At 48.7% G+C, this 26,807-nt stretch overlaps 1 protein-coding gene across 39 annotated transcripts in view; it reads left to right on the forward strand.

Moving 5' to 3' along the window:
* Positions 1–635: 635 nt before the first annotated feature.
* The window catches only part of mical3a (microtubule associated monooxygenase, calponin and LIM domain containing 3a), a 52,314-nt gene continuing 26,142 nt past the window's right edge, over positions 636–26,807 (forward strand). For 10 of the 39 annotated variants that reach the window (XM_029154346.3, XM_029154354.3, XM_029154352.3 and 7 more), the window contains exons 1-16: positions 11,939–12,127; positions 20,202–20,620; positions 20,893–21,100; positions 21,224–21,340; positions 21,479–21,580; positions 22,062–22,217; positions 22,530–22,630; positions 23,414–23,671; positions 23,785–23,900; positions 24,214–24,340; positions 24,420–24,513; positions 24,599–24,628; positions 25,134–25,281; positions 26,115–26,311; positions 26,457–26,575; positions 26,678–26,740. In XM_029154346.3, coding sequence (XP_029010179.1) covers positions 20,342–20,620; positions 20,893–21,100; positions 21,224–21,340; positions 21,479–21,580; positions 22,062–22,217; positions 22,530–22,630; positions 23,414–23,671; positions 23,785–23,900; positions 24,214–24,340; positions 24,420–24,513; positions 24,599–24,628; positions 25,134–25,281; positions 26,115–26,311; positions 26,457–26,575; positions 26,678–26,740 — 2,115 coding nt within the window. In that variant the 5' untranslated portion in view covers positions 11,939–12,127; positions 20,202–20,341. Of the gene's footprint in view, positions 809–9,424; positions 9,579–11,675; positions 11,812–11,926; positions 12,128–20,201; positions 20,621–20,892; positions 21,101–21,223; positions 21,341–21,478; positions 21,581–22,061; positions 22,218–22,529; positions 22,631–23,413; positions 23,672–23,784; positions 23,901–24,213; positions 24,341–24,419; positions 24,514–24,598; positions 24,629–25,133; positions 25,282–26,114; positions 26,312–26,456; positions 26,576–26,677; positions 26,741–26,807 lie in introns of those variants that run through there. The other 29 variants (XM_029154374.3, XM_055509635.1, XM_055509636.1 and 26 more) reach the window with 17 other exon arrangements.

Consider the following 26,807-nt stretch of genomic DNA (forward strand, 5'->3'; position numbering starts at 1 on the left):
TCTAAAACCACTGAGTGATGCAGCTAAACGCTCAGCAAATCTCTTGAACTCTCTCTGCAGGGGGGGCACTTCACAAGTCAGCAAGCGTTAGACAGCATACGCACTGTAATTGCCATTATACTTGATTCAAGCATAGAGGGGGGGAACCTTTTGAAATTTAAAGGCTCTTTTGAACTGTTGTTTCTGTTGGTGCACACACTGATCATTTCAGGCCTATTTTCCCACTAGCAACAAATTTAGTCGCTGCAATTTCCATGTCACTAATCTGACCCTGGTCTGCAGTCCACAAATTAAGGATGAATATTCATCATATACTATATGCAGAGGCATTTTGCTGTGACAGTGTTCTCTGGATCTCCTGTCCTCTCATTGTGGGGTCTAAACTCCTTCCCTCCTCCCTGCACTAATCCCTGTCTGTGTTTTGTCCCGTCCCGGCCAGGCTGACTGAATCCAGCCCAGCGTAGCACAACAAGAGCACACCCAGGAGTTAATCTGGATCATGATGGTAATTACCGGCTGGGTGTCCGGCCTGTAGGAAGGTACGAGGGGGTGAAGCAGTTCCACCAAGGGAGGAGTCAAACAGGCAGCTCTGCCCACTGACCTTGGAGGAGACTGTGAGGGAGGGGGGAGAAACAGAGACGGAGGCAGAGTCGACCCAAGCGTTAGCACACTGTCAGAGCTCCACCACTGCGGAGCTCGCTCTCTCCCCCTCTCAGCTCTGGATGGCAAGACGGACGAGTGTGAAACAAATCCTTTGGCCCATAAGAGGATACCCTCCCTTTACTCTGCTCCCAGACACAGAACAGCAGTGAGTAAACAGCTATCGGCTTGTCATTCGCGTCGACAGTGTATTTGTAGCTTTGTGTGTGTGTGTGTGTGTGTGTGTGTGTGTGTGTGTGTGTGTGTGTGTGTGTGTGTGTGTGTGTGTGTGTGTGTGAGGGCTCGGCCATCGTCCAGTAGCACGTGCCGTTCCCCCAGCTGCCTGTCAAGATCAGGACCCGCCCGCGGATTGTTGAGGGCGACTGTTTTCCACCGGTGCCCTGCTGTAAACCCTGCTGCAGCGGTGCTGCGTGCGCCGGTGCTCCTCGCCCTCCTTGTTTGCTTTTTGCTGTTATTGTGCAACACAACTTGGCACTGGCGTCTGCCTCTGAGGCGACTGCAGCAGGGTCCGCTGACTCGTCGACACGCTGCAGCAGCCGGGCATCTTCTGCGGCGCCCAGCCAAAGGCCAGCTGGCACTGATTCCACTTATACCATCCCACATATGATGACTGGGTGGTTCGGCATCCACAGACGCAGCGCTTTACTCATTCTTCAATCGATTCCAGCTGTTTCTGCTGTACAGTCTCTAGTTGTTCTGGTGACAAGTCCACCAGTGATGATGTCATCCCCCTTTTGTTTACAAAGCCCCAACCACTCGCTCTGCCTTCCTCCTCTTCCTTGTCCTGTCATTGCTTCTCATGCTTGCTCTGTATTTGGGTCTTTTTAACATTTCTCATTCATGTTGACATGTGGAACAGTGACGTTGGGAGGTTGATTACTGATCCAGATGCATGAACATATATGTCATAAGCATCTCTTGTCTGATGAATAGGTAGCTTGAAAGAATATGAGGAGTGTTTGTTGACCTATTTCCTGTTTTCTCTTAGATTAGAACCAACAGTTTGTTACAGTATGTCTGGATCATCACACTGTGGAGTGTCACGTCAGGAAAAAGTAGCTTACACACATGTCTTCGCCTCCGGTCAGCAGTGAACAGTCTTTGCTGTCAAGGTCACAGGGCAGGTTATCGTGCCTCCCTCCCTCTCCACCACGCTCTACTGTACCGGACGACACAGTGCGATATTGTCCGGTCGGAGGCAGCTCTCATGTGATGCTCAGAGGGAGGGGGGGGGGGGTTGAATAGCTGCCGTTCATGAGACAGCCCTCCGCGCTGACTCCACCGTGGACACACTGCACGCGCTGATTCTGCTTGATAAGACGTTTGATGTGGTTAGTGATTGGGGTAAATACGCGCACTGTAGAGTGAAGGCCTCTGGACGTGTGCGGGACGGTCAGCAGCAAAGCACTGAGATCAACCGATGCAGACCATAGAGGAGCAACAACAACACATCCATCCGAATCCTGTTGCTATTCGCTAATATTCAACACTGGAGTTCATTCCGGCCAATGATCAGCAGATAATCCTGTTAAGCTATAATTTCTCTAATAGCTTTGCTGTGTTCAGCAGATGGACGCTGCAGGGGAGCGTTTTGTCTGGTCTGACTCTTCGTCTCTAAATCAGTCCCGACTCACCTGCTCCTGTTGTTATCACACACGTAATTAGACTCTTAATGTGTTCGTCCAAGCCCTTTTGGTGTCTTCTTTTTCTTTCATGCCAGTGTAAGATTTGTGGTCATCAAAGAACCAAAACGACTAGAAATGTTTGGGAGCAAATGTTGAGTTGATGATGAAACAGCGGTGCGGTGTTTAATTATGATCCACATTCTCAGCGGGCTGCGTATGGGACATATGGGCCCCATATGGCCATGTGAAATCACTCCTGTATCAGGTTTCTGTTCAAACACACACGTGAGATCCACAGAAACATGTTTCATGTGATACAGATTTAGAGAACGCTTTCTGTATCATGTAGTGTTTTCCTACTTCATGAAGACGTGGGAACGATTGTGCGCAGCAACAAAGGCGAGCGCTCCCGGAGGATGTGGTGGTTCCAATAGACGCGTCTGCCTTCATCTCCTTTGTTTACACCTGCTCACGCAAACCTGTTCCACGTGTTTGTGACCTCCGAAGAGAATGAGATAAGATAATGGCTTGAAAAATGTGGCCTCCTTGCTAACTCTAAAACACAATACAGTTGGTTGTGTGGTGTGAGCGGCGTGGGATCGCGTCTGAGCGGAACGTAGCCGAGCTTGAGCCTCATTCGACGACGGGCTCGTTCACTCACCCACAGCTGGTTGCCAGATTCTGATTTCTGTGATGAATACCAGATAAAGGGCAACTTGTAGTTCAGAAAGAGTTGAAATTGAAGTGCTGCTACTGGGACTTGGAGTGGACATTCTGCCAAAACAAGCTCTGACAGCTGCACACACACACACACACACACACACACGTACACACACACACACACACACACACACACACACACACACACACACACACACACACACACACACACACACACACACACACACACCTTATCAACCCTATTTCAACCAATGTTACTGTGGTTGTCTCTGTGAGTATAATCTGACCTAAAACCTGAATACCTGTGAGGGAGCACACACTAACATCCTCTGGTGCCAGAAAAATGAAACATATCCCCCCATATCCATGTGTTATGTTGGCAGCAGGAGACAGTGAAAAACAGAAGAAATTGGTCAAGTGAGCTGTAGTTTAGCACCATGTAACACACACAGCATGTCAGTGCTGCGCTTGCATCCTTGACAACAATCAAGTTGCTGATTGCATGCATGCCTGTCTCACAGTTCCTGTTTAGAGCCACACTTTGATCAGTCCACTCGCGGGTCTGTGCCAATCTCTCCAGGCTTTGACCTTTGACCTTTAAGCAATATTGCATTTGTCCGGAATGACTTTAACAGTGACATATAAAACATTAGCAGCAATGTCACGACACACACACACAGACACACACACGCACACGCACACACACACACACACACACACACACACACACACACACACACGCACAGACCGTGAGGTGCTGCCATGAAGGTTAGATGTTAATAAATAGATGCAACACACACTGTATGATTCATGTTAATACACACGTGGACGTGGGTCTTTGCTGCAGCTGTCGCCCTGGTTCTTCCCAGTCCCACTGGGATCAACTTTCAGACAGGCGGCGTGTCAGTCACACGCCCACCGATGAAAGCGGCTCTCAAACAGCGGCCCTGTACTGTGTATAAATGATGAATGCAGGAATAAATGTTGTTTCCTCCTAAAACACAGCCTTGAGCTCATAATAGGGACTCAACGTGGCACGCGCGAGGCCGAAGTCATCTGAGCAGCGCCGCGCTCACAGTTTGGAACGCGTTTCTTCATCACTGCACCAAACAAACACTCCTGCAACCTGGTTACCAGTATCCAAAAATCACACAATGGATCGGCGGCTTGTGTGCGAGACCGCCAGGGGACCAGGCTGTTGTGCAAACGTAGACCGGGCAGAACAGATCAAGAAGAATCCCAGTTTGTGGGAATGCGGGATTAAAAAAAGCCCGTCTGACGGGGCAGGGATTCCAGCTGGGCACTCATGCAGGTTCACCGCCCCCGGGACAGACAGCGAGCCGAGGGCGAGCGTCGGGGAAATTACATTCCATCATCCTAATCCACCTTACAGAGATCTAATGGAGTTCACCTTTAATCAGCGTTGAGCCCTATTGAGTGTGATCGCGTAGTCTGGATGTAGTAGCTCTGCCTTTTGTGTATTAGTTTTGTGGTTCATGTGTGTTTCAGCCGTCGCTCCTTAGTCTTGTGTCATCCTGCAACCGAGGCCTCTTGCTACTAATACTGACTGCTAATAATGTGGTGGTATCAAGATGCCACATGGGAAATGTCTATAAGAGCACGTTAATAGCATTAATTGAGGAAACAATCGGGTGCTGGAGACGGGCTGCTGTGCGTCGTTGCCGTGGTAACCCGTCCATGCCCACTGCACCACAGCTGACTGCAGGTTTTGAAGTTACCCAAGTTGTTGCTCCACACCCTCACTGGACGGGAAAATTATGGGATCGGTGCCCTTCCTGGAGTGTTGTTCTTCTGGGTGACAGCCAGCTTGTATACAAGACATGTTCGCTGTAATTATGTTCACTCCGGCAGCTGCGTGCCACTGAAGCAGTGTGAACCAAAGGGAAAACGCTTTTTGGTTTCTGCAGTGCAGTAAATGTTTTAAATGACTCAGAGGAATCAGCTGAGGTGAGGTGAGGTGGGGGGGGGGGGGTGGTAATAGCAGCGGCTGTTTTCCTCTTTCAGTGATTAGCTGAGATGAAAACAAAGACATGATGTCACAGATCAGAGCTGATGTCATGACAGAGCCTGCAAAACAAATGGGATTCTCGCACGCACACAGTGAGTGTAGAAGTTCACAGCACTGCGAAATGACTGGTAGGAGTTGGAATCGAATACAGCGCGTGGATGAAAGAGGAGAGTTGTAATGGACAATGGCTTCCAATCGTGACTTCCAGTGACCTCATTCTGAGGGCAGTGAGCTACTTAACCGAAATGAAGTTGCACTTGCCAAAATTACACGAATCATCATTTTTCCTGTTTCCAAAAGTCAGTAAGGGAATCTGATTAAGGGAACCAGGAAGACGTCCTGGTGTCCAGATTGGCCGCACCTGAACGTCAGTGTCCTGACATACAAATGGACGCTCGGAGGGATTTGAATATATAGTCATGAGATTTGAATCTACAGTCTCCAGGGGTTCAGGGCGGCAGCAGAGGAGCATGGATTGATTGTTTCAGACTCATCAACCAGCAAATCTTCAAGCCGGATGGCAGGAAGTGAATGAAAGCTAGCAGAAGCTAGCAGAAGCTAGCAGAAGCTAGCAGAAGCTAGCAGAAGCTAGCTGCTTGTTATTTCAACACAGCAGCTTCATGCAGATCCACCATCTCGTCCCGTTTCCTCATCGCTGTGTTTGTTCTACACGGTTGTGGGTCGGGGACCAAACAACGCATGTGCATTTCTCAACCGGGCCGGATGCACAGTACAGCGCTGTGTGTTCGAGCGAGGTGGGAAGCAGCGGCAGCGACCGGGCCTCCTGTTCTCCCTCGTCTTTGTGTCCCGGCCGCTCATTACAAGTGCTCTTTGTGGCTGCCAGCGATCACATGTCACAATATTTGAACAGCTGCGGGCCACAGTTGTGTGTTTGCTCTTCTCGTCCTGGCTCAAGGTGGAGGCCCGCTTCAATGGGACGGGGACTGTGGGAATCTGGGGAGCTGAGCATTGATGTTTACGAATCATTTATAATTTACACTATGACTCTACCAAATACATAATTATCACTAAATCATTCTGAAAGCTGCCCGGCTGGGTGGTTCGTCTCTGATTGAAGCCAGATCAATGTCTTGGTATTAGACCACAGTAATTGACTGTTAGAATCCCTGTTAAGGGATTCATCGACAGCTTCATCCTGTCACTCCTCACATGCCCACTTAGCCCAAACCTGTCAATGCTGTGGCTTCTATTATAGCTTCTGTCCGCTTCTTCTACCGACAGCCGCCTTGTTGTGTTAGTGATGCAAACCTGGATCGCCGGCTGTTATTCAAGCTTTCTGTACAGTAACTTGTGCTTATGGATGACACAGGTCAGCGAATAAAAGGTCAACAAGAAATGTTGACATGAGGTGAACATGAAATTAAAGCAAAACAGGCACAGAGATGTTTTTTAATAAGCGTGTTCTTCTCGCAGGTCATAATATCCATCATCACATCTGGTCAACGTCAGCCATGACGTTATTGTGTAACATATGCCACATACACACTTTCAGGCCGTCGCAAGGTGTTTGTGTTGTTGATTTTATGAACTATTGGGTGAACATTCATGCCTGGTCAAACGTTCCGCCTCAGGTTAAGGAACAAGCTCTGTTATGTTTATATCCTTTAGGCCTGATGGGTGATCCTGTTAAACAATGGTACTGTACAGCAAGCAGACATCTCTGTCTCTGAATGATGTGACGAGGAGAGGACGATTATATGGTTGCCAAGGCAACTGAGCACATTAAAGCACACGAAGTGAGTGGTACTAAACAAACTGTTTGGTTAAAGCTACTGTTTGTTTGTGGAGTTCCATAGAGTGTGAGTCAGGAAACCTCCTAAGACCACTCAAAGCTGCCCCCTCTAATCAAACCCGCCGTCAGGTTTGATTAGTCGGTGAGAGGCCGTACGTCCTGTTTGTCCTGCAGCTGAGCAAAGGAATTAACTCAATGTCATGTACACTGTGCAGACTCATGAACTTCATGAAGTGGAAAATTGGGTCCCTGCTTAAGAAGACACCTTCACTGTTGACCACAGCTGTTTAACTGAACCTCCTCGTCCATACGGTCTAACACACCCGCAGGAGTCAAGGACAGAGAGTCACTGTTACCGCTCTTGACCTTTTTAACTTCTAGTAAAGGTCTGATTTATAGTCCAGCGCTCCAGCAGCACAGTGTGAGAAATGAAGTGTGGCCGCACCCTGACCACTGCTGCCGTTTCAGTCTGAGGTCTCCTAAACACATACGCTTAAATTTAGCCCAGTTCAGTCTGACCACAGTCACGGCCAGACCCTCCAGAATCCCACCTCCTTGTCTGCTCTGACTCGCTTCTCAGCCGCTCTTAACCAGTGTGCTGCCATTGTGATTCCACTGTTGGACCCCCGACTTATAAGAACACACAGGCAAAGTCCCGCTGGGGTGTTTGTCTCCGCGCCGGCTCAGGGGAAGCAGGAGCAGATTCACGCGGTGTTTACAGAACCCGTGGTCATCACTCTGGAGGAAATGAAATGTTCAAGTTACAGAACTCTAGTGAAATCATGTTTCCTAAAATACTGTGATTCTGGGAAGATGTTTGGATTGATACACACACTGTACTGTGTTGATCCTGCCCTATGTTAAGCTTCACATCCTGACCCTAAGTGACCTGTGCTCGCTCCTGTATTTTGTATGGTGGTTTACTGGCATCACTGCTGTACCCTATGCTCATGTTCAACCATTTTTCAAATCCAGGTTCCTCCTGGAACAACATGCACTCGTGTCGAGGAATTTCCCTCCAGCAAATACAATGAGATCAGCTTCGTGTTTTTAAATGTGTGGTGATATTGACTAATGAGAATGTGATAATGGAAGGATAATGGCACTGCTGAGCAGCAATACGTCCGTTCTCTGCAGCATCTTCTCTCTAGCCCAGTGCTCAGTGGCCCGTAACATGATCCTGAAGGGCGCCCATGAACATGATGAGATGATGAGATCAACTACTGTAATAGTATTGTGACCGTCATAATCTCCTTCATCCTTATATGCTCATGTAGAAAGGGCAGAGATGCAATCTGTTGGTCCTAAAAGCGTCAACAACCTCTTAGGATCTTGGAAGTGTGTTGCTAATAATATACATATTAAAGGAAACATCTGGAAACACCTGAGTGCAGATAAGCGGATGGCTTTGGAGACAGTGGTGCATATTTTATTAATGAAACTTTATGGCATTAGTAGGAATCCTGGCTGCATAATGCATGGCTCTGGTTGTATCTGGGCCATGGGGTTGGAGCTTTTCCCTGTGGTCAGACTTAGTGAGACTGCAAACGCAACGCATGACAGGAGGCGAAAAAAAATCGGCATCAGATTCTCCTAGAACAAGATTTTTCTTTTTTGGATCGGTCCCAGACCGTTACACAACAGTCTGGACAACAACCACGAGCCACGATTACTCATGTCATTGGTGAAAATGAGCGTGAAATCGACAGAGACCTACTTTCCCTCAAAAGGCTTGTAAAGCGCCCAGGCTCTGGTTCTGGAATCTTTTACTGCCTCAGTGAACTGTGCGAGTGTTTCCTTAGCTTTCATGCCGAAACACTTGTGCGACACCGGGGTGTTTATGTTGTGTCATCATGCCACGTTAGCTCCCGGTGCTCTGGTGTTTAATGCACAGGAAGCTAAACGAACTGGACTGATGTGAATCTCATAATTCAGCAAATACATTCATCTGACTGACTTTATCAGCGGGAGCGTGAACAGCAGCCTGTGTCTGTGCTCCGTGTTTGGGTTTCATTTGAATATCTGCCCTCGGGTGTGGTGTGATTATTGCTAATGATAAGCAACACTTTTTCTTCTGTCTGTTTTCTGCAGGGCTATAAATAGACCCCCCCCCCCCACACACACACACACACACACACAGCCCCTGCAGGACAGGCTGGAGTGGGAAGCCAGCGGGTCAAGCTGCACACATATGCGGGCTCTCGTCTTGTAGCCCTTGTGTTATTTCTGGTTAAGGGAGCGTTTCTAAGCACAGACGAGGGCCGTCAGCTGGGAGGGAGGGGAGGGAGGGGAGGGAGCCAGAGTCAAGCTCAGTGTCTCAGCTGAAAGAGCCGCAGCTTCTAAAAATCATCATCAGCATGTTAGGAAGTCAGCCGGCGGAGCTGTGTGATACCACCTCCACGGCGGCTCGGCCCCACCTTAAACACACACCTATTGTGTCTGTGTGTGCGTGTGCTGACAGGCGGCCAGACTGAGGATCCCGCCCATTTGTGAACCTGTGGGCCTGTGACGTCAGCCCTCCCTCCTCACCGTGTGCATCCCCCCACCCCACACCCCCTTCTTACATCAACGCATCCGACCAATCAGCACCAAGGGGGATCCGGTCACGTGAGAATTCCCCCACTTGTGGTTACCATGACAACGAGCACTGGTCCAGGCAGCATCTTGCTGTGGCGAGAAGCGGGGAGGGGAGGGGGGGAGAAGGAGGCAGGAGCAGAGACAGAAACAGAAGGGGAAAGGGAGGGAGGAAAATAGAAGGAGAACAAATCCCAGCCGGAGGAGAGGAATACCTTTGTGGATGTCCTGCTTCTGCCTGTCTGCGCGCAGCACAGTAAGTACTTCACCTGCATTGTCTTCATCGGCTTCCTCCCTCACCGTCCTTTGTCATCTGCGTGTGTTAATGTGATATAACAGATGCCTTTGAAGACTTCTGAGATGACATCAGGCGCAATTCCTTTGTCGTCTTCAGCATGTGTACGGCCGGCCTCACCTTAGGCGCACGGCCCTTTGTGTACATGCCTCACTTGGCTCCGGCTGATCCTCAGCGAGCTGACAGAAGCCAAACCTCAGCCGCCAACAGAGGTGTGGTGCAAAACAAGGCGCTCGATGCAACTAGGGGCTGTTTCACGTTGAGCTGGAACTCTCTCTCTCTCTCTGTGAGGTTTTGCAGTGGATGTGGCAGCAAATGGTTCCTAATCTCTGCCCTTTTTGTCCTGCGTTGCAGTCTCCCATTTTCTCTTTGAGTCACTGTCACGAATGCAGCCGACGTCCCCCTGTGGTTTGTTTAATTAGCGAATCGAACTGGGGCAGCTTGTTCTGTGTGGAACGTCCTTGTGGTGGTGGATGCGTTCATCGCTGCTGGCTGCAAGTCCTCTCGTAGTCGTAGTTTTAAAGGAGCGCTGGTTAAATCCTCATATTATTGCAACAACGTGTCGAGCATGCAATGCAGTGTTGCTGGTGTCGGTGATATAAGCAGATAAGCAGAAGATCCTCTAATGACACTAATCACACACGCTACAGTATCTATGATGAGGCAGCGCCCAATTTATTTAAAGTATACACATTGGTGAACCAAACATTATTGTATGGACAATAACCATATATATATTCTTTTTATATTTTTTTGTAATTACTTCCCTAGTTAGAATCTATGTTGTACTTTATTAGGACTGGTCACACAATTTACAGTAACAGCAGCCCTGGATCTTTAGTGCCTCGCTGTACTCAAAGTCCAAAAACACAGGTTTATCTGTCCAGTGACAGGAAGGTGTCCTCCTAGCTGGACCCTCAGGAGCCAGATACCCACTCAGTAATGTGCGGAGAGCTGATAGTGGCCGACGGGGCTCCTCCTTCCAGCCCAGACTCACAATGGCCCATCACTCACTGAGGAATATAGATAAAAGCATGTTTACATCTCCCATCAAAGCGTCACTGTCTGTATCTGAACTAGTCACATTTTGAGATTGCTCTGTTCTAGTTAGTCTGTGATCTACAGTACGTGTTAACAGACGTGCATTGGAATGATCAGATGGTTAGATGGTTGAGTGGGTTTGTTGAAGGCCCTGAATGTCTCTTGAATCACTCAATGCGGTTGTAATCATCATATCTCATTATTGGTTCTTTGGATTTACAGTCTGGATTACTGATAATCTGCAACCTACTCAATTTTGTACCATGGAGGAAAAGTCCTGGATGAAGTAGCGATTGCCGTAAAACTCTTTGTGTATCAGACTCGACAAACTGCTTATCATGCGAAGCCAAAGCGATTGTTTCTAATTTATAATTTCCCAAATTGTAATCTTTTTCCACCAAGGCAAGATTCAGCCCCTGTGAAACCACGGCACCGTCTGTGTCTATGCTTTGTTAGAAAAAACTTTAGAATTCAGTGGGAATTGCAGTTTCCATACTCCATACGGGCAAAGGCAGTTGCAGATCGACTCAACAGTCGGACTAAAACTGAGAAATGACATTTACAGTACTGGCTTATGTCGTGTAATCAGTTAGAAAAAAATCCCCTTGACATGAAACCAGGCTAAACCTGGTGGGAAAACAAGGCTGAGCTTATTGAATCATATTTATAACTCAGAGGGGTCATTGTCAACTACGTAAAGTCTACGATCCACACTCTACGCAATTTCAAGTTTACTGATATAACTCTTAATAAGTAATAGAGTTTCTATTAATAATTTATCGCTAAGCTTCCTTCAGGGCCGCCAGATATTGACAGCACGCTTTTTATGCGTCACATTTCAAGTGTGTATTTAAGTTGTAGAATCACACGAAATGCCCCAGGATCCGTCAGTGACAGATAACGTTCAATAATACGGGTTGCGTGTAAAATAAAAAGCCGCCCGTCCGTCCAGTCCGTCCAAACCAGTTCCAGTGTGTCTGGAGACACGTGAAGGCAGCAGCGCTGCTGCGTCACGTCGGGAGAGACCAATCGGATTAAACCGAGTTAAAACACGCAGGCTCGTTCCAATGAACGATGTGGGCTTCACGTCTTACTTTTTCTGAACACACTCCGACGCAGGGTGGGACGACACAACTATGACCAAAGCTTTGACGTAAGATGTTACTAAAATTGTATTTTAGTCGATGTCACTTTACAATGAATATGCAGTGGTTTAAGGCGCGGTGTTGTTATTTTTAGCGCTCCGTCCCCCCTCCTTGTCTTCGTTTTGGTATCGTCCGATCCCTCTGTCAGTTTCAAGTTGCGCCTTCTCCTCCGCCGTGGGGCTCCCAGCTCTGGCGTGGACGAGCGGCGCGGGCGAAATTACACGCTAATACTGTGGATTTAACGAGACGGGGTGGATCCACGAGCAGCCATGGGCCCACTGGCGTGAAATACGCGTGGATTCTAAACACACAGCGGGCGCCGAGGTAAGAAGCAGACGTTCCGCGCGCTCCCCTGGAGGAGCACGGTGCGTTTTTCTAACGTTGCCCTTGGATCCGACGGCACCGCTGCACGCTCGGGGTGGATCCTCCACGCTCTGTCGGTTTTACGGGAGCCGCTAACGATTTGACTACGCGACGCCGTGATAAATCAGACGTTTTTATCCGATGCTCACAGGTCGGCACCTCCGCCTGTGGAATGCGGTGGAGACTGTCTCCACAGAGCAGTTATCATGAAAAAGCCTCCTCGTGGGTGTAAGTGTATTTTCCCAAAGTGTGTTTGTTTCCTGCAGGTGTATTTTAAGTTGGAGTTAATTTTTAGAAATAATCGTTTAGCATCTCATGTTTATGTCACTTTTCACTTATGGATTTATATGTTCATGAAGTTTTACATCGGTTGTTCCAAGCAGTTGTTCAAAAGTGTTGAGCTGTTCGCAGATCAGTTTATTGCCATACAGGCTAAGTTAAGCGTGTGTTTTCCATTTGTTGCCTGAAGAGGAGACGTCACTAAAGCGAAGGGATCCTTGGTGATTTTTCTCCATTTCTCTCCGTAGCGCAGCAGCTGTTTTGTTGTTCTCATCTTCTAGCCAGAGGCCGGCTTTGATTCCCAGTCACTCACTTTACAGATGAATGCGTTTGCGCGATGCCTCGCTGATGGATTGCACACTGACACCATATTTCTCCAGCTGACCTACATCAGCCCCCACAGGAGTCAAGAGACTGTTGGCCCTGACCTGACGGCCACGCTCCCTGGGGCACACTCTTATCCTGCCTAAGTTGACTGATGGAGGATCTGCTCTGTTGATTGGTGATATTGAACTTTGTTTCATCCACCTCCTTTTTTTTTAGGCTGTGTCGATGCACAGCAATGCTAGACTTTGGACAACCCTCTGATTACAGGATGTTGCTGGGCAGGCTCACATTAATTGGGAGATACTCCCTCCCTTAAGCTCTGTGTGTGTGTGTGTGTGTGTGTGTGTGTGTGTGTGTGTGTGTGTGTGTGTGTGTGTGTGTGTATGTGTGTGTGTGATACTTGCAGTTTCCCTCACCAGAGATCAGGATGTAGAGCAGGGAAGGAGGAGGCTGTTTTCTGGAGAAGGCGTCGGTCTGCGTTTCTGTAGAGATGGGTTGATTTTCCTCTTTATATTCCTCGTGTTCAGCTGTGTCCTACCTCTTTGTGCCGTTAATCATGTTACGGAGGCAAAGATGAGTCATCCACTAATCTAAGACGCCTGAAACTGCACAACATATAAATTAATGAGTCAGGCTGACTCGATGTTGCTTATTTCATCACGGCGCACTCGCGTTCATAGGAGCTATGTGGACATGCAGAGGGGGCAGGGTGAGGCCGAGTCGCTGGGACCGCTCGCCGACTGTCAGCGAGAGAGTGAGCTTCCTGCCCGGCCCCCTATGTGGACCCGAAACAGTTGCGAGATGAAAGGACAGAAGGAAGGAAGTCCTCTCTAGGCAGCTCCTGCCGTGTCATAAGCGGCCGAGCGCTTCCCGACTGTCAGGAGGTCCGTCGCTGTGGTCGGGGCCCCTGGTGATATCAAACTATCGTTGATACTGGAAGCGCTCCAGTCTGCATAACATCCCCAAAAGGAGAGACTGCTGTAACCAGACACTAACGGCCCGTCGTTAACTGTTTGAGGGCCGCGTTCTGCTGCACACGCCCGCTTTTACTGAAGGACATGTCAGGTTTGTCCACCACCTAAAGACACGCAAGACTGTATAGAAAATAAGCGGTTCCGTACGCGCTGCAATCCCCCTTTGTCCCGACCTGTGGGTTTATTTGTTTTGAAATCTAGCGTAGCACAGATCGGCTTTGCAGGTCCAATTGTGCATAGCTTACGATTGAAACGGCCCATTTGCTTTAGTGATTTCTCGCAGTTCTGGATTAAAGACTTAGTGCTCCTTGGCCGTTTCCTCTGACTTGCAGGTCAGCGGTAGGTCAGTGTTACAGATGCTTCCCTAAGCTGCTGCTGCTGCTGCTGCTGCTGCTGGTGTGCCCTCTGTGTGGGATTCAAGCCCAAAGCGCAGGTATGCAGCGCACTCATGTACAGTTAACGGTAATAACGGTCATAAACTGCGTCCAGTGATATCATGCCTCAAACTCTTGGAGACTAATGTTCAGGTGGAAGCGATCACTCTGTGATAAGTCATAAAGCAATCTGAAAACTTTTAGCTGCATGTTACTGAGAGACTAAGACTCCGTCAAGTCCCTTAATCATTGATTCTTGTGTATCAATGATACCACTTGCTTGCTGATAATATATAGTGTTTTTCGTTTACTATAGCGAAGCCTCAGACAGAATAAACTCCTGTCAGCTTCTCCCCTGTGAACTTCGCTGCTCTTTGCGTTTGCACTTGGAAGACCAGGCGGTGGACTCAAATTTGTGATGACTCGACACGAATGCTAATGTCGCTCCAGTCTTGTATGTGTAAACAAGCAGAGTTTGGTTATGTAACACGTTGGTCTCTTTATTTTTGCCCGTATTGTCTGTGGGAAATGGGTCGTTTCTGTTCTAATAAGACAGGTGCCCAGAGGTTCCTTTTAGGGGCTAACCTGTTGCTGCTGCAGGCTGTTGTTTAATTTAAACATCTGTCTTCCACTACAATCTCTAACCCATTAATTTGTGTCAATTCTGACCTGTATGGGTTCACTCCACCCTGCAGACGGCGGAGGCTGGGATGGAAATGATAAACGGTGTCTTGGTCGGGAAACGGCAGCACCCACGTACTGTACTGCACGGTGCTGCGCTCTCAGCTCTGCCGCCTCACAGATTTAACCCCTACAGTAACAAACTGGGTGAGATACTGTACTGGCAAAGCTTCATATCTGTATTCTGAGGCCTCTCCAGCTGTCAGGCTTCACAGTGCTGAGCCTGTAGCCGCTGTCCTTCCTCCTGCTTCCAGCCCTTTCACTGCGCTAAACTGTTCGCTCCTCGTGGGGCCACATCATATTTCACATTCACTCTCTGGTTGTATGTGGAGGAGCCCCTGGGCTTTGTTATCTGCCTATCTGGCCTCCTAGACAAACCGGCCCACCAAATGTTCTTTGCAGACAAACACAGAAGGGCCTGTCTCTCCTGCTCACGGCGGCGCTGGAGACGTCAGTGGGTTTAAAGCCGCTTTTAAACACAACATCATGAATCGCATCCTGGTATGCACCCAGGGATGTCCAAATGATCCTCACTTCCTTAGCAACGGATGCTGTCACAGGCAGCCTTGTATTTGAGGCTAAACCTGTTCAACAGGTGTTGTTTAGTGTGTGTGTGTGTGTGTGTGTGTGTGTGTGCGTGCACGCGTGTTCTACTTCTTCTGTCTTCATATTATTGCTGTGTTTACCTTTTTAACATAGCATTTGTCCAACGTCTAGTTAACCATTACCCCACAATGTTATGACATCATTAATAACCAGACTCATGATACGCATACTGTAATGCAAACCCTCCCTCTAGTCATTTAATCAGATCTCTGGCTCGCCACACTTGATTGGAGTGCTGGTGTTTTCACTGCAAAGCATAATCTGCGCGGCACCTGCCAAACACTCGACTCCGCTGTCTCGTAGCACGTAGCGAGAGATTAAAGTGCAATTCGGGAGGAATCTGTTTTCAGGCTTTTCCCTATAAAGCTATCAGCGCGCTTTATGGCCGTGCAGGTGTTCGGTTACCTTCCTGCCGGACCAGCGCGCTCGCGAGGAACGGAAAGGCCGACTTTCCCCAGGTCCTGGATGTGCTGAGCGATTTAGTGGAAGTGGCACCAGGGAGATGAAATGATGTCCCACAGTGCTTCCTGCTTGACATGCATACTGTATGTATATGAATGGGCTTCAACCGTAATGTAAGAGTGTAAATGGGAGGATTTTTTTGTTACAGGCTGAGTGAACTCAAAGCGAGTTCATCACTCTGCGCTCGCAAGCCGAACCTCATACCAAGGAGGGCGAGACCCAGCCCCGCTGATATTTGAATACCAGCTTTCCACCGTCCTCGGCTTACAGCCAATCCTATTGGGTGTCGCGGCCTTCACTCTCGTAGCGAACTCTCTGTAAACATAAGCCCTGAGCGTCGCAACGAGCCGTCACACGTCCTCCTCTTCAGGAATGTTAACACAGAAGATGCTGCAGGTCAGAGCGCCTCCGCGTCAGGACGCCTGTAGCTCACGCTGCAGATTCCCCCTCATCTCGCACTCCCGACTTGTTTACGGCGTGAGCCGTCAGCCCTGCCCACAGTCTCAGAGATTAGAGGAGGCGAGGATGGATGCACGGGACGGGATTATAGCTCGCGCTGACTTTGTGGTGCTATCGCATGCACTGATCAGATTATTTTTGACATTTTCACAGATATTAGAATATTTGCCAGCAGAGTCGTCGCCACGTCTGCTCTTTTTTTGTTTTAGTCCAGTTTGGTTTCGTCCTAGCTGTTGAGCCTCCTCACACTTTCAGCTTTGGCTTTGTTATTATTATGGAGGATAGAGCAGAGCTGAGACTGACTGAGAGTGATTCTGTATTGTAGTTGTAGTTGGCCCACCAGTGTCAGACTCTCACTTTTATTATTGCTCTATAAACTATATGATCCGGTTATTTTTCGTATCAACTCTCTGCTGCTTGTGTTTCTGTCATTTAATGTTCTCGGATGAATTAAAGGTTAAACAGAACCAGGTTAAATTTCACCTCTGTCTCGGGGCTGCTGCCATTTGATCTATTCTCTAGTTGAACATCTCCGTCCCACTAAACTGTCCTGTGTGCTTCCATTCCTCATCGGTCATGACTAAGCCTTGGAGACTCGTCTGTGTTGACTGTGTTTCCCTACCGGTCTCAGATTACGCGATCGGGGCGTACGTGCCGTGATCTCACTGCACTCTCTGTAGTAGGCAAATTAACAGCGTAGATAAGCAAATGTTAGCGCCCATGAAGATTTTTACGAGCGAACAGGTGACTGGCGACGAATTTCTGCGCTTTCCCTGTGGCGGCTGCTCTGCTGCAGGTGGGAGAAGTGATATTCAAGCTGGGATTTGAGAGGTTTCCTAAATCAAATGCTTTCAGCAAGTGCTGGCAAACCGCTCTAATGGACCATGTTTGACAGACGCAAGCAAGCAGCCTGGGCACGGGCTCAAAGTGATTACTCCCAAAAATATAGTGACACAGTCTGTGGTTAACAGACTTCTGAAAGACGTGATAGTTATTTTTCACTTTTGAAATGGATTAATTTAAAATGAGATGAAATGTAAGGATTACGTTAAACCTTCGTTTTGAGCAGAACCGTAAGTTTCCTTGGCAGCTCAGACTAGAAGCCGTATTAATCTTGGAGTAGGACGTGCGATCCACAATCGCTTTTGCCTTTGAGATTACATAATGGGAGAAGATTAAGGCTGTACACTTACACTCGACTGTAGCTGCTCGGTTATGAATAATGTAGTGCATATAAAGCGTGTGTTGCTTTGTGCGTCACAGGGCAGAGGTCAGACAGGATCGATGTAAAAGGGGACTCTTGGCTCAGGGAGCTCAGGCTGGCAGGACTTCCCAGAAGCCCCAGCTCTGTCGGACGCAGAAGTAACGGGAAAGCCAGATGTTCAGGAATCAGGCGTTCAGTCCGTGTTCCAGCTCACAGGCTTTGTCTGCTGTCGTGAAGGGACACATCACGCTAAAGGTGGCACTTACTGCATAATTTGTGATAGAGTGATCAGATACCGTATTGCCGCCATTGTGAGTAATTATATTGTATTTGCGCCTCTCATAGGATCATATGAAGATGTCACTTGGCCTCCGCTCTGTAATAAGCATCGTCATGCTGTAACGAACCATATCCAGTGAAATGAGGCGATGATTAACTTTAGATACACTAACAGTAGCCTTCTTAAGAAACAAGCCCTGACATAAAACTATAAAATGTACTAAGGAGCTCCCTTTCCTGACCACGTCTGGAATCTGTATCAGCATCAACAAAAATCAAGCATGTTTATTCTCTATATGTTTCTTCAGACCAAAGGCCGTCACTACTACAGTAGAACAGTTGTGGGAGTGTTGACAGCAGCGTTGTCCATCGCGTACCCTAGTGGCCTAATCTCTGGCTCTATTTTTGGATTAGAGGATGATGTAATGCAGCCGGTGGCTATAAAAGGCGTGCTTGTGTGAGTGTTTGTCCACCGGCGATAGGGCTCGTGTGCAAACGCCGGCACGCATGTGTGTGTAAATCTGCCGTCAAAGTCTGTGACTGCGTGAAATCCAGCAGCTCGACCAGCTCAGATTGGTTGGAACCTGTTTGGGAGCCCAGAGCTTCCATCTATGGGGGCCGGCTGCCCCGTGGACGTGTGGGTCTTCTCGGAACTCTGCTGTAAAGGTTATAAGATCGGTCAGGTTTACTGCCCTGCACGTCGAAGAACAGCCCAGCGAAGAAACTCGCTTTCATCCCTACTGAGGCCCAGAAGCTGAGGACAATAATTCTACATTAACTGAATTATTGTTCCTCTGAGGCCGCATGTGCATCTTCATTAGGCTTGAGCTGAGCTACTTTTCACGACACTATTACATTGATCTAAGTCAGAACAAATGATCCAAAAAACACTTTTTAGTTCCAGTTTCCCAAATAATAAGATACTTGTTTAAACTACTGTAAATAATTGGATAATGTCTATTGTCAGAATAGTTTTTATTGCAATAACCTGTTCATTTATTTAATTTGAGCTTAAATTCTTTTGTAGTTGGGCCTTGGAACACCTGTCTCTCCACTGTCTCTGCCAGACACTGAAGGAACCACATGCTTGACTGCACCACAGTTCATTTTTAACTGCGATCAACCGCAGCGTCTCAATTCCCTGTGAAGACGAACAGGAAGCGTCTTTGTCAGCCTTATGAGGTGTTTGAGTGACGCTTATGTATTTGTCTCGGATCCCTCAGCCTTCATTGCTCAAGTGACTCGAAGCGCTGTTTATTGAGCTGCTATTATTGAGCTATTGGCTGGTTCCTGTTGACGCCCTGTCGATCAGAGCATCCTCGTCTCGTTTGCCGTTCAGATGACGAGCGCGGGCTTGACACAGCGGCTGCAGGTGGCCGTCATGGTTGGCGTTTCAGACTTCAAGTCATGCGTGTGCGCTCGCACGGGAAACGATAACTCTGGTTATCCGACTGCGTGTGTTGTGAACCGACCCTTGACTGAGCGCGTGCTGGCCCTGCAGTCAGAGGCCGATCCAGACCCTGCAGCGAAAAATCAGGGCAGCTGACCCTTGTACTGGCCCCTCTTCCATCAAATGTTGCCACTGGGAGCAGGACTACACTAGTACTGCACAGTAAAGGACAAAGCTCAAACCTCTATAGCACAAGTCCGTGTAAATATTAATCTGTTACTGAGGGGCTCAGTAAGTGGATCCTGAGCTGGGACTCGGCCAGAGCAGCAGTTATTCACAGTCATTCTGCTGTCCTGCTGGTTTGTTAGCTTTAGAGGCGTAGTTCTCCTATTATTTCATAGTAAAAAACCCTTTGTGTGTTGATGTTCATGTAGATGGATGTATGCAAATAGTGTGAACAACACTGAACAAGCAGGGCAGGTTTCTGACGTGTCCTGTGGAGGTATTAAAATCAGTCAAGCAAGCATCAAAGAAGCTTTTTTTTTTACCTGTAAAAAGCTGGTGCTGCCTAATACCATCAGAGATGAATGGTTGGACATCACAGCTGAGCCACAGGGAAAAAAAAAAAGAAAACTTTGTCAAACTGGCGTTTATTTTTTTTGTTCCGTGGTGTTTTCGGTTCAAGTGGCTGTTTCCTGTGTCTGGACTCTTTCATTCTTTGCCACACAGTCGTGTCTACACACTCGTGCCCTGTGCGTTTCCTGTTTTGCTTTGTGTGGGTTCAGTGCCCTTCCTGTGTCCAGGCGCCTCATTCCTAGACCGATAGGAGGCCGCTTGAGGTCATGCGATAGCACAAGAAAGCGAGCGAGACCTTAAATGTCACAGTCTTATCTGAACAGACATGTGCATGGTTCTTGGAGAGTGGTTGCATTAAGTAGGTGCCAGAAGGCGCAGGCTCAGCTTTGCATCACAGTGTTTTGTCTCTCCATCACGTCGACAGGATGGAGATGCCTGAATCTGGGAGTTAAAGCCCCCTTCGCCGGAGAGAGCATCTTTAAGGACCTGGGCTGGACCCAGAGACCCCTGCCTGGGCGGAGGGGGGTGAAGGGGCCCTGACAGCCCAGCGTGCCAGTCTGGACCATGGGGGATGGTGGCGCCGGTGCAGCAGCAGGAGATGGGACCAACCGGTCCCACATCCTGTTTGACGGCTTCGTCCAGGCGACCACGTGTAAGGGCACTCTCAAGGCCTTTCAGGAGCTGTGCGACCACCTGGACGTCAAGCCCACCGAGAACAAGGTCTTCTACCACAAGCTCAAGTCCAAGCTCAACTACTGGAAGGCCAAGGCGCTCTGGGCCAAGTTGGATAAGAGAGCGAGCCATAAGGAGTACAAGAAGGGCCGCGCTTGTGCCAACTCAAAGGTAAACGCTGGGATTTGCTCGGTGGAGATAACATTTCCACTGGGTCATGTAATGTGATGCTCATGTTTACCAGCCAGAGTGATTTGCAAGGGCTTTATACTGTATGCAAGGACACTGCAGGGACATTTAACTCCATTCAGGAGAAAGAAATGTACTTTGCTCTCTCCCTAGAAGCTCATCTTATACATAACTACATGTAACCAGCAAACACAGAGAAGGCGATACAAAAATTCTTCCGATTAAAATTGATCAGGCTGTCTTTTTGTCCCCAGTGTCTGATTATTGGCGCGGGGCCATGCGGCTTGCGTACAGCCATCGAGCTGGCTTTCCTGGGAGCCAAGGTTGTGTTGCTGGAGAAAAGAGATGCCTTCTCCAGAAACAACGTGCTGCACCTCTGGCCCTTTACCATCCAGGACCTCCGGGGCCTCGGAGCCAAGAAATTTTATGGGAAGTTCTGCGCTGGGGCTATTGATCATATCAGTGAGTGGACATTGTGATTACCTTTTTACACCCACATTGCCTGGTTTGCATATTGCGGTATTTGTAAGGACTTGTGAGATATAAGGTGCTCGTGTTCAGGTCTGTCCTTTTCTGTGCTGTCAGGTATTCGCCAGCTCCAGCTCATGCTGCTCAAAATGGCTCTCCTGCTGGGCATCGAGATCCATGTCAACGTTGAGTTCAAGGGGCTTATCGAGCCCCCTCAAGATCAAGAGACTGAAAGTAAGTGAGTCAGGCAGCGGCCGGACCGGAGAAATGAGTGGACACTGAACATGTGTTTCCGCTGAGAGCTCTGTCAAGGGTTGAAACCTGGCTCAGCTGACGCATTTCTGTCAGCTTACACACACTGTGTTTTCTTAGAAATAGGCTGGAGGGCTGAGGTCCACCCCAGGACACACCCTGTCAGTGAGCTGGAGTTTGATGTCATCATCGGAGCAGATGGAAGGAGAAACACGCTACCAGGCAAGTCTCCCAAAAATGCAGACCTTTCCTAAACCTGCATTTGTGTTGTCGGTCGGATCATTTATGATGTCACGCTTACGGCTGTGGTTGGGTGCCTGACCTCACTCTTTTCCTCACATGAATGAGCTTTTGTCGCCGTCTGAAACTGTAGCAGCCAGACACACCAATAACATGCAGTGTTTGCTGTCTTAGTGAATCAGAATGGGGATTATTGCGTTGTCTTTTTCCTCTGTGACTCCTGGGGCCTCTCACGGTCCTTCTGGCCACGGGACGCTAGAGGACCACGATCCCTCTGTGCTTTACTGATTGCTGCATCCGTGAAAAGGGATCATCAGGTTCCCTCTGGGATAAACAAATGCACACTGCATGGGAAAGTCGTCATCACGTGTTCAAAATGCAGCATTTGGTAGAAGCAAAATGGAAGCTTGCGTGCTTGTTTCCTGAGCGCTCACCGCCTCTGATACTGTGTCGTCACCTGCAGGGTTCCGGCGCAAGGAGTTCCGGGGAAAGCTTGCCATCGCCATCACTGCGAACTTCATCAACAGAAACACGACGGCGGAGGCGAAGGTCGAGGAGATCAGTGGCGTGGCCTTCATCTTCAACCAGAAGTTCTTTCAGGAGCTCAGAGAAGCCACAGGTGCGGCAGCTCTGCAGAGAGCTCCACTAGAGCTCATTTATTGTGGGAAACTGTGTAATACTAAATATTTGAGCAGGTCAGTAGGAGATTCCACTAAACGCTTAATCTTCCCTCATTGTTTGTCAGCTTACCCAATTAAAATATTCAACATCAGGATCGACGCCAACTCTCCAGTTATTGCTGACTTGGCGTTGGTGATGGTCTGAGTTGCATAATTGCTCTTCTAATGAAAACACGACGGTCAGTTACGCCAATAGGGAAAATGATTGTTGCGAGAGCGTAACAATGCGTCTCTTCTCTTGGCGGCTCTAGGTATTGACCTGGAAAACATCGTCTACTACAAGGACGACACGCACTACTTCGTGATGACTGCCAAAAAACAGAGCCTGCTGGAGAAAGGAGTCATTCTGCATGTGAGTGATCAAAGCTCAGGTCTCGGCGTGACGTGTGTTGAATCTGTTGAACCTAGCGCTGTCTTCGTGAGACACAAAAGCTACTGTATGGGCCCACGTACTGTACTAGGCTAGAAACCACGAAACCTGCCTCGCTCTCCTTCATGGTTCTGTTGTTGTCCAGTGTTGCCCTAATGATCTGACCAAGCCAACAGTGTTCAGGAGCGAGCTGCCAAACAAAGCACGCTCGCTGAGGGCTTGGGTCCTCACTAGTTTCCTCCCCTTGGCTGCTTTCCACAGGAAAACCACCGGAAAGTTTCTGTGTAAAACTTTGGTGAAGGTGTGCTGTGACTGCGTGGTGACTTTGCACTCTCAAGCCCAAGGATTTGTCTTAAATGCACTGTTGTATCCTTTTTTCGAGGGGAAGGGTGGAGGAGTTGGCAGATTCCCGGTGGGTTGAGCTCCAGGCACGTCCGTTATTATCGTTTTAAGGCTAATCAGAAAACCGCCCCGGTTCATGCTGTGCCTCCTACTAGTCTGTCTCCGTCCTCACCTGCCGGGGTGATGGTGGACGACTGGAGAACTTCAAGACGGGAGAATGCGCCTCTCGCCGCCCTCTGTGAAAACATGTCACTTGGAAAGCATGCAGAGATTCGATGCTACATGTTGGACAGACTTGTGAACATTGCTGTTCATTCCAGAGCAGCGGCGACAGTGAAGCATTTCATACTCGCAACCAGCAGCTTTTTGGTTGTTATTGTGTGCGTGTCCAGGGATTCAAACGTCTCTCCCGTTCCCCTGCAGGACTACGCCGACACAGAGCTGCTGCTGTCCAGGGCCAACGTCGACCAGGCCGCCCTGTTGTCTTACGCGCGCGAGGCTGCCGACTTCTCCACCAACCACCAGCTGCCCACGCTGGACTTCGCCATCAACCACTACGGGCAGCCCGACGTGGCCATGTTCGACTTCACCTGCATGTACGCCTCGGAGAACGCCGCCATGGTGCGCCAGCGCAGCGGCCACAAGCTGCTGGTGGCGCTCGTCGGAGACAGTCTGCTGGAGGTGAGCGACACAGAGGAGGTTTTGTTTTGACCCCCTGAACTCCCAGCATGCCTCTGGGTCCTTGGTTCTCCATATTTGGTTGTTGAATTTCTGGTATTCTCCGTCGTCTCCAGCCCTTCTGGCCCATGGGCACTGGCATCGCCCGAGGCTTCCTGGCAGCCATGGACTCTGGCTGGATGGTGAAGAGCTGGGCTCAGGGTAGAACCCCTCTAGAGGTGCTGGCTGAGAGGTGAGGCCGTGGAAACACTCATGTTGTGCGTGCGCGGTAACTGTTGTCGGGCCACACGCACACATACACATGCTCTCTCTCTTCAAACACGCCGTCATCGCTAAGTGCTTTACTAGGAAATGTGCCTGTATGTGATTTGAAGCGTCAATCCCACCTCTGCCTGTACTAATGGACTAAGAGGCTCTCATAAGCGCGGAATGGAATGTGACTCTGTTCCCTTTAATATCAATGTTAATGACTGATATCCTCCCGTATTCATAAATGACCAATACAATTATGTCAGGATAAATTCTGATAATATTATTTTCTACAGGGAGAGTATTTATCGTCTGTTGCCCCAGACTACACCAGAAAACGTCAGCAAGAACTTCAGTCAGTACAGCGTGGATCCTACCACACGCTACCCCAACATCAGCCCTAACTTCCTCAAGCCCAGCCAGGTGAGTGCGGGAGCCGGCACGGCCCACCAGCCGCCTCGACCCCTTCACTCCCCCACTCACCTCAGCTGTGCCCTCGCAGGTGCGCCACCTCTTCGACACCGGGGAGTCGAGGGAGATGCGGATCGAGATGGAGAACGTGATCAACTCGTCGACGCCGAAGCTGGCCAGGAACGGTTGGTATCCCGCGCTCGACGCCAACGCCCCGATTCGCTGCAGCCACTCTTGCTAAAATGTAATAATGAACTGTTTTCACTCCAGCCAATTACGTGCTTGACAAGCAGTTGCAAGGTAACACAAGTCCAGCTGCATGGTGTTGCTTTCCAAGGGAGTTTTTTTTTAAGTTTTAAAGTACAGAATGGAATGAAGGGACTGTGTGGATCCACTGACTGCAGCCTGTAACATTCCCATGGCGTATACTAACGTTTGCTCCCTGGGCATATGTAAGATTCAGCCATTCTCTGAGCCATTTAAAGTCCCTCCATCCTATCCTAACATCCCATCTGCATATTTTTTTCTTCTTTATAATAATAAAAATTTGACATCTCACTGTTCATAACTGTTGACTGGCTGGTTGAGACTCCTACTAACATGGACGATGAGGATAACACGGATGAGAAAACTTTATAGTGCACTGCTCAGCTTTGCCTGACCGAGGGTTTAGATCGCCCAGAAAGGAGATGGGAGGCCCTGCCAAGAGACCGTTTGTGTTGTTTCATCATGTCTAATCCAGATTCGGCTCAACCTGCTGCTTTGCCGTCAAGCTTTTTATTTTCTTTCCCTTCCCACATACCAGAATCCATAGCTCGATCCAGTAAGCTTCTCAACTGGTGCCAAAGACAGACGGAGGGATACAGGAATGTGAACGTCACCGACCTTACAATGTCTTGGAAGAGCGGGCTGGCCCTGTGCGCCCTCATCCACCGCTACAGACCGGATCTCATGTGAGTGTCTGAGAGAGGCGCCTGGAAAACCCAGTGCTGTTTATTTGTTTGTTGTGGCCATCACTGCTGTCGTGGTGAAGGGGTTAAACTGCTGCCCTGCCTCCTGTTTATGTGAGTTTGTTAGTTGCAAATGATGTTTATTGTCTGGTTGGGACCTTTTGGTTTTGGATTATATATCACTGGAAATGAGGTGACAGCTACCAGTCATTATGGCCTCCTGGGTCTCTTCTTCAGAAGGAGCCTTTCTCACATCCTTCTCCTCCCCCCGTCACGCACACTATAAACAACAGTCTCCCTTTGGATTGCTTAATGTAGTTTGTGTCACTCTGGAGCCAGTGTGGCCTATTAGCATTATAAGCTATTATTGTCGGTGTCCTGCTTGACCTTTACCAAGTGGTGTAGCAGTTTGCAGTTAGCGTTGATAGGCCATGACGTTAATGGGGAGATGGACTGGTGAGGGGGGGGGGGTTAGTGGCGCAGAAGTCTGTAGGAGATGCTGTGTTGTTCTAATGTGAGTGCTTTTAAAGCGACTGTATGTGCAGTGGATATGTATAGCTAAGCAGTGTTAATGGTATTCTCAGTTGCTATAATGGCTTTTACAGTAATGCTCTGCACAACATGAGCTGTGTGCTGTGCTGCTTAGGAGCATGACGTGACTCACTGCCAGTTAATTTCCATTGTATCTAAAGGTGATTGATTTTTAGCTACTTAGTTATGCATGTTTTCATTTTAAATCAGACCAGGACTTATTTCAACGTCTTTTAACGTTTACTGGTGCATTTCCTTCTGACGCTGGTCGTTTTTTTTTTTCCCTCCTGTCCTGGCGCCCTCAGTGACTTCGACTCCTTAGACGAGCGAGATCAGGAGAAGAACAACCAGTATGGCTTCGACGTGGCCGAGAGGGAGTTTGGCATCTCTCCCTGCATGACTGGCAAGGAGATGTCTTCTGTGGTGGAGCCAGACAAGCTCTCCATGGTCATGTACCTCAGCCAGTTCTACGAGATGTTTAAGGACACAGTGCCACCTGGAGGTGAGACTTGGTACTGTTATTTTGTAATCTGGTTTTGGTAGGTATCTTTAATCCATTTAAAGTGTCCCCTTTTGACAGATGCTGTGGAACATAATTCTTAATACTCTTGCTTATCACCCATGTTTTTTTGTGGTTTTCTGTTTAGATAACCACAACCTCAGCCCGGAAGACAAGGCAGCACTGATAGCCAGCACCAAGTCCCCCATCTCATTCCTAAGCAAACTTGGTCAGAGCATAGCGATATCCAGGAAGCGAAACCCCAAGGTCTCGGAAAAATCTAAGTCCCATATTCCTTTTTTAAAAAACATCAACAACATTCATTGTTTTGGCTGGAGTTAAAAATACCGTCTGACATGTGATCAACAGGACAAAAAGGAGAAGGATGTAGACGGTTTGGGGAAGAGAAGGAAAACCAGCCAGTCTGAAGAAGTGAGTAGCTCTGATGTTTGGCTCGTGGCTGCAAGCAGAACAGACTCGTTGACCCCCCACCAGTGCA

Source organism: Betta splendens, chromosome 6 (assembly GCF_900634795.4).
Source record: "Betta splendens chromosome 6, fBetSpl5.4, whole genome shotgun sequence".
Taxonomy (NCBI): Eukaryota; Metazoa; Chordata; class Actinopteri; order Anabantiformes; family Osphronemidae; genus Betta; species Betta splendens.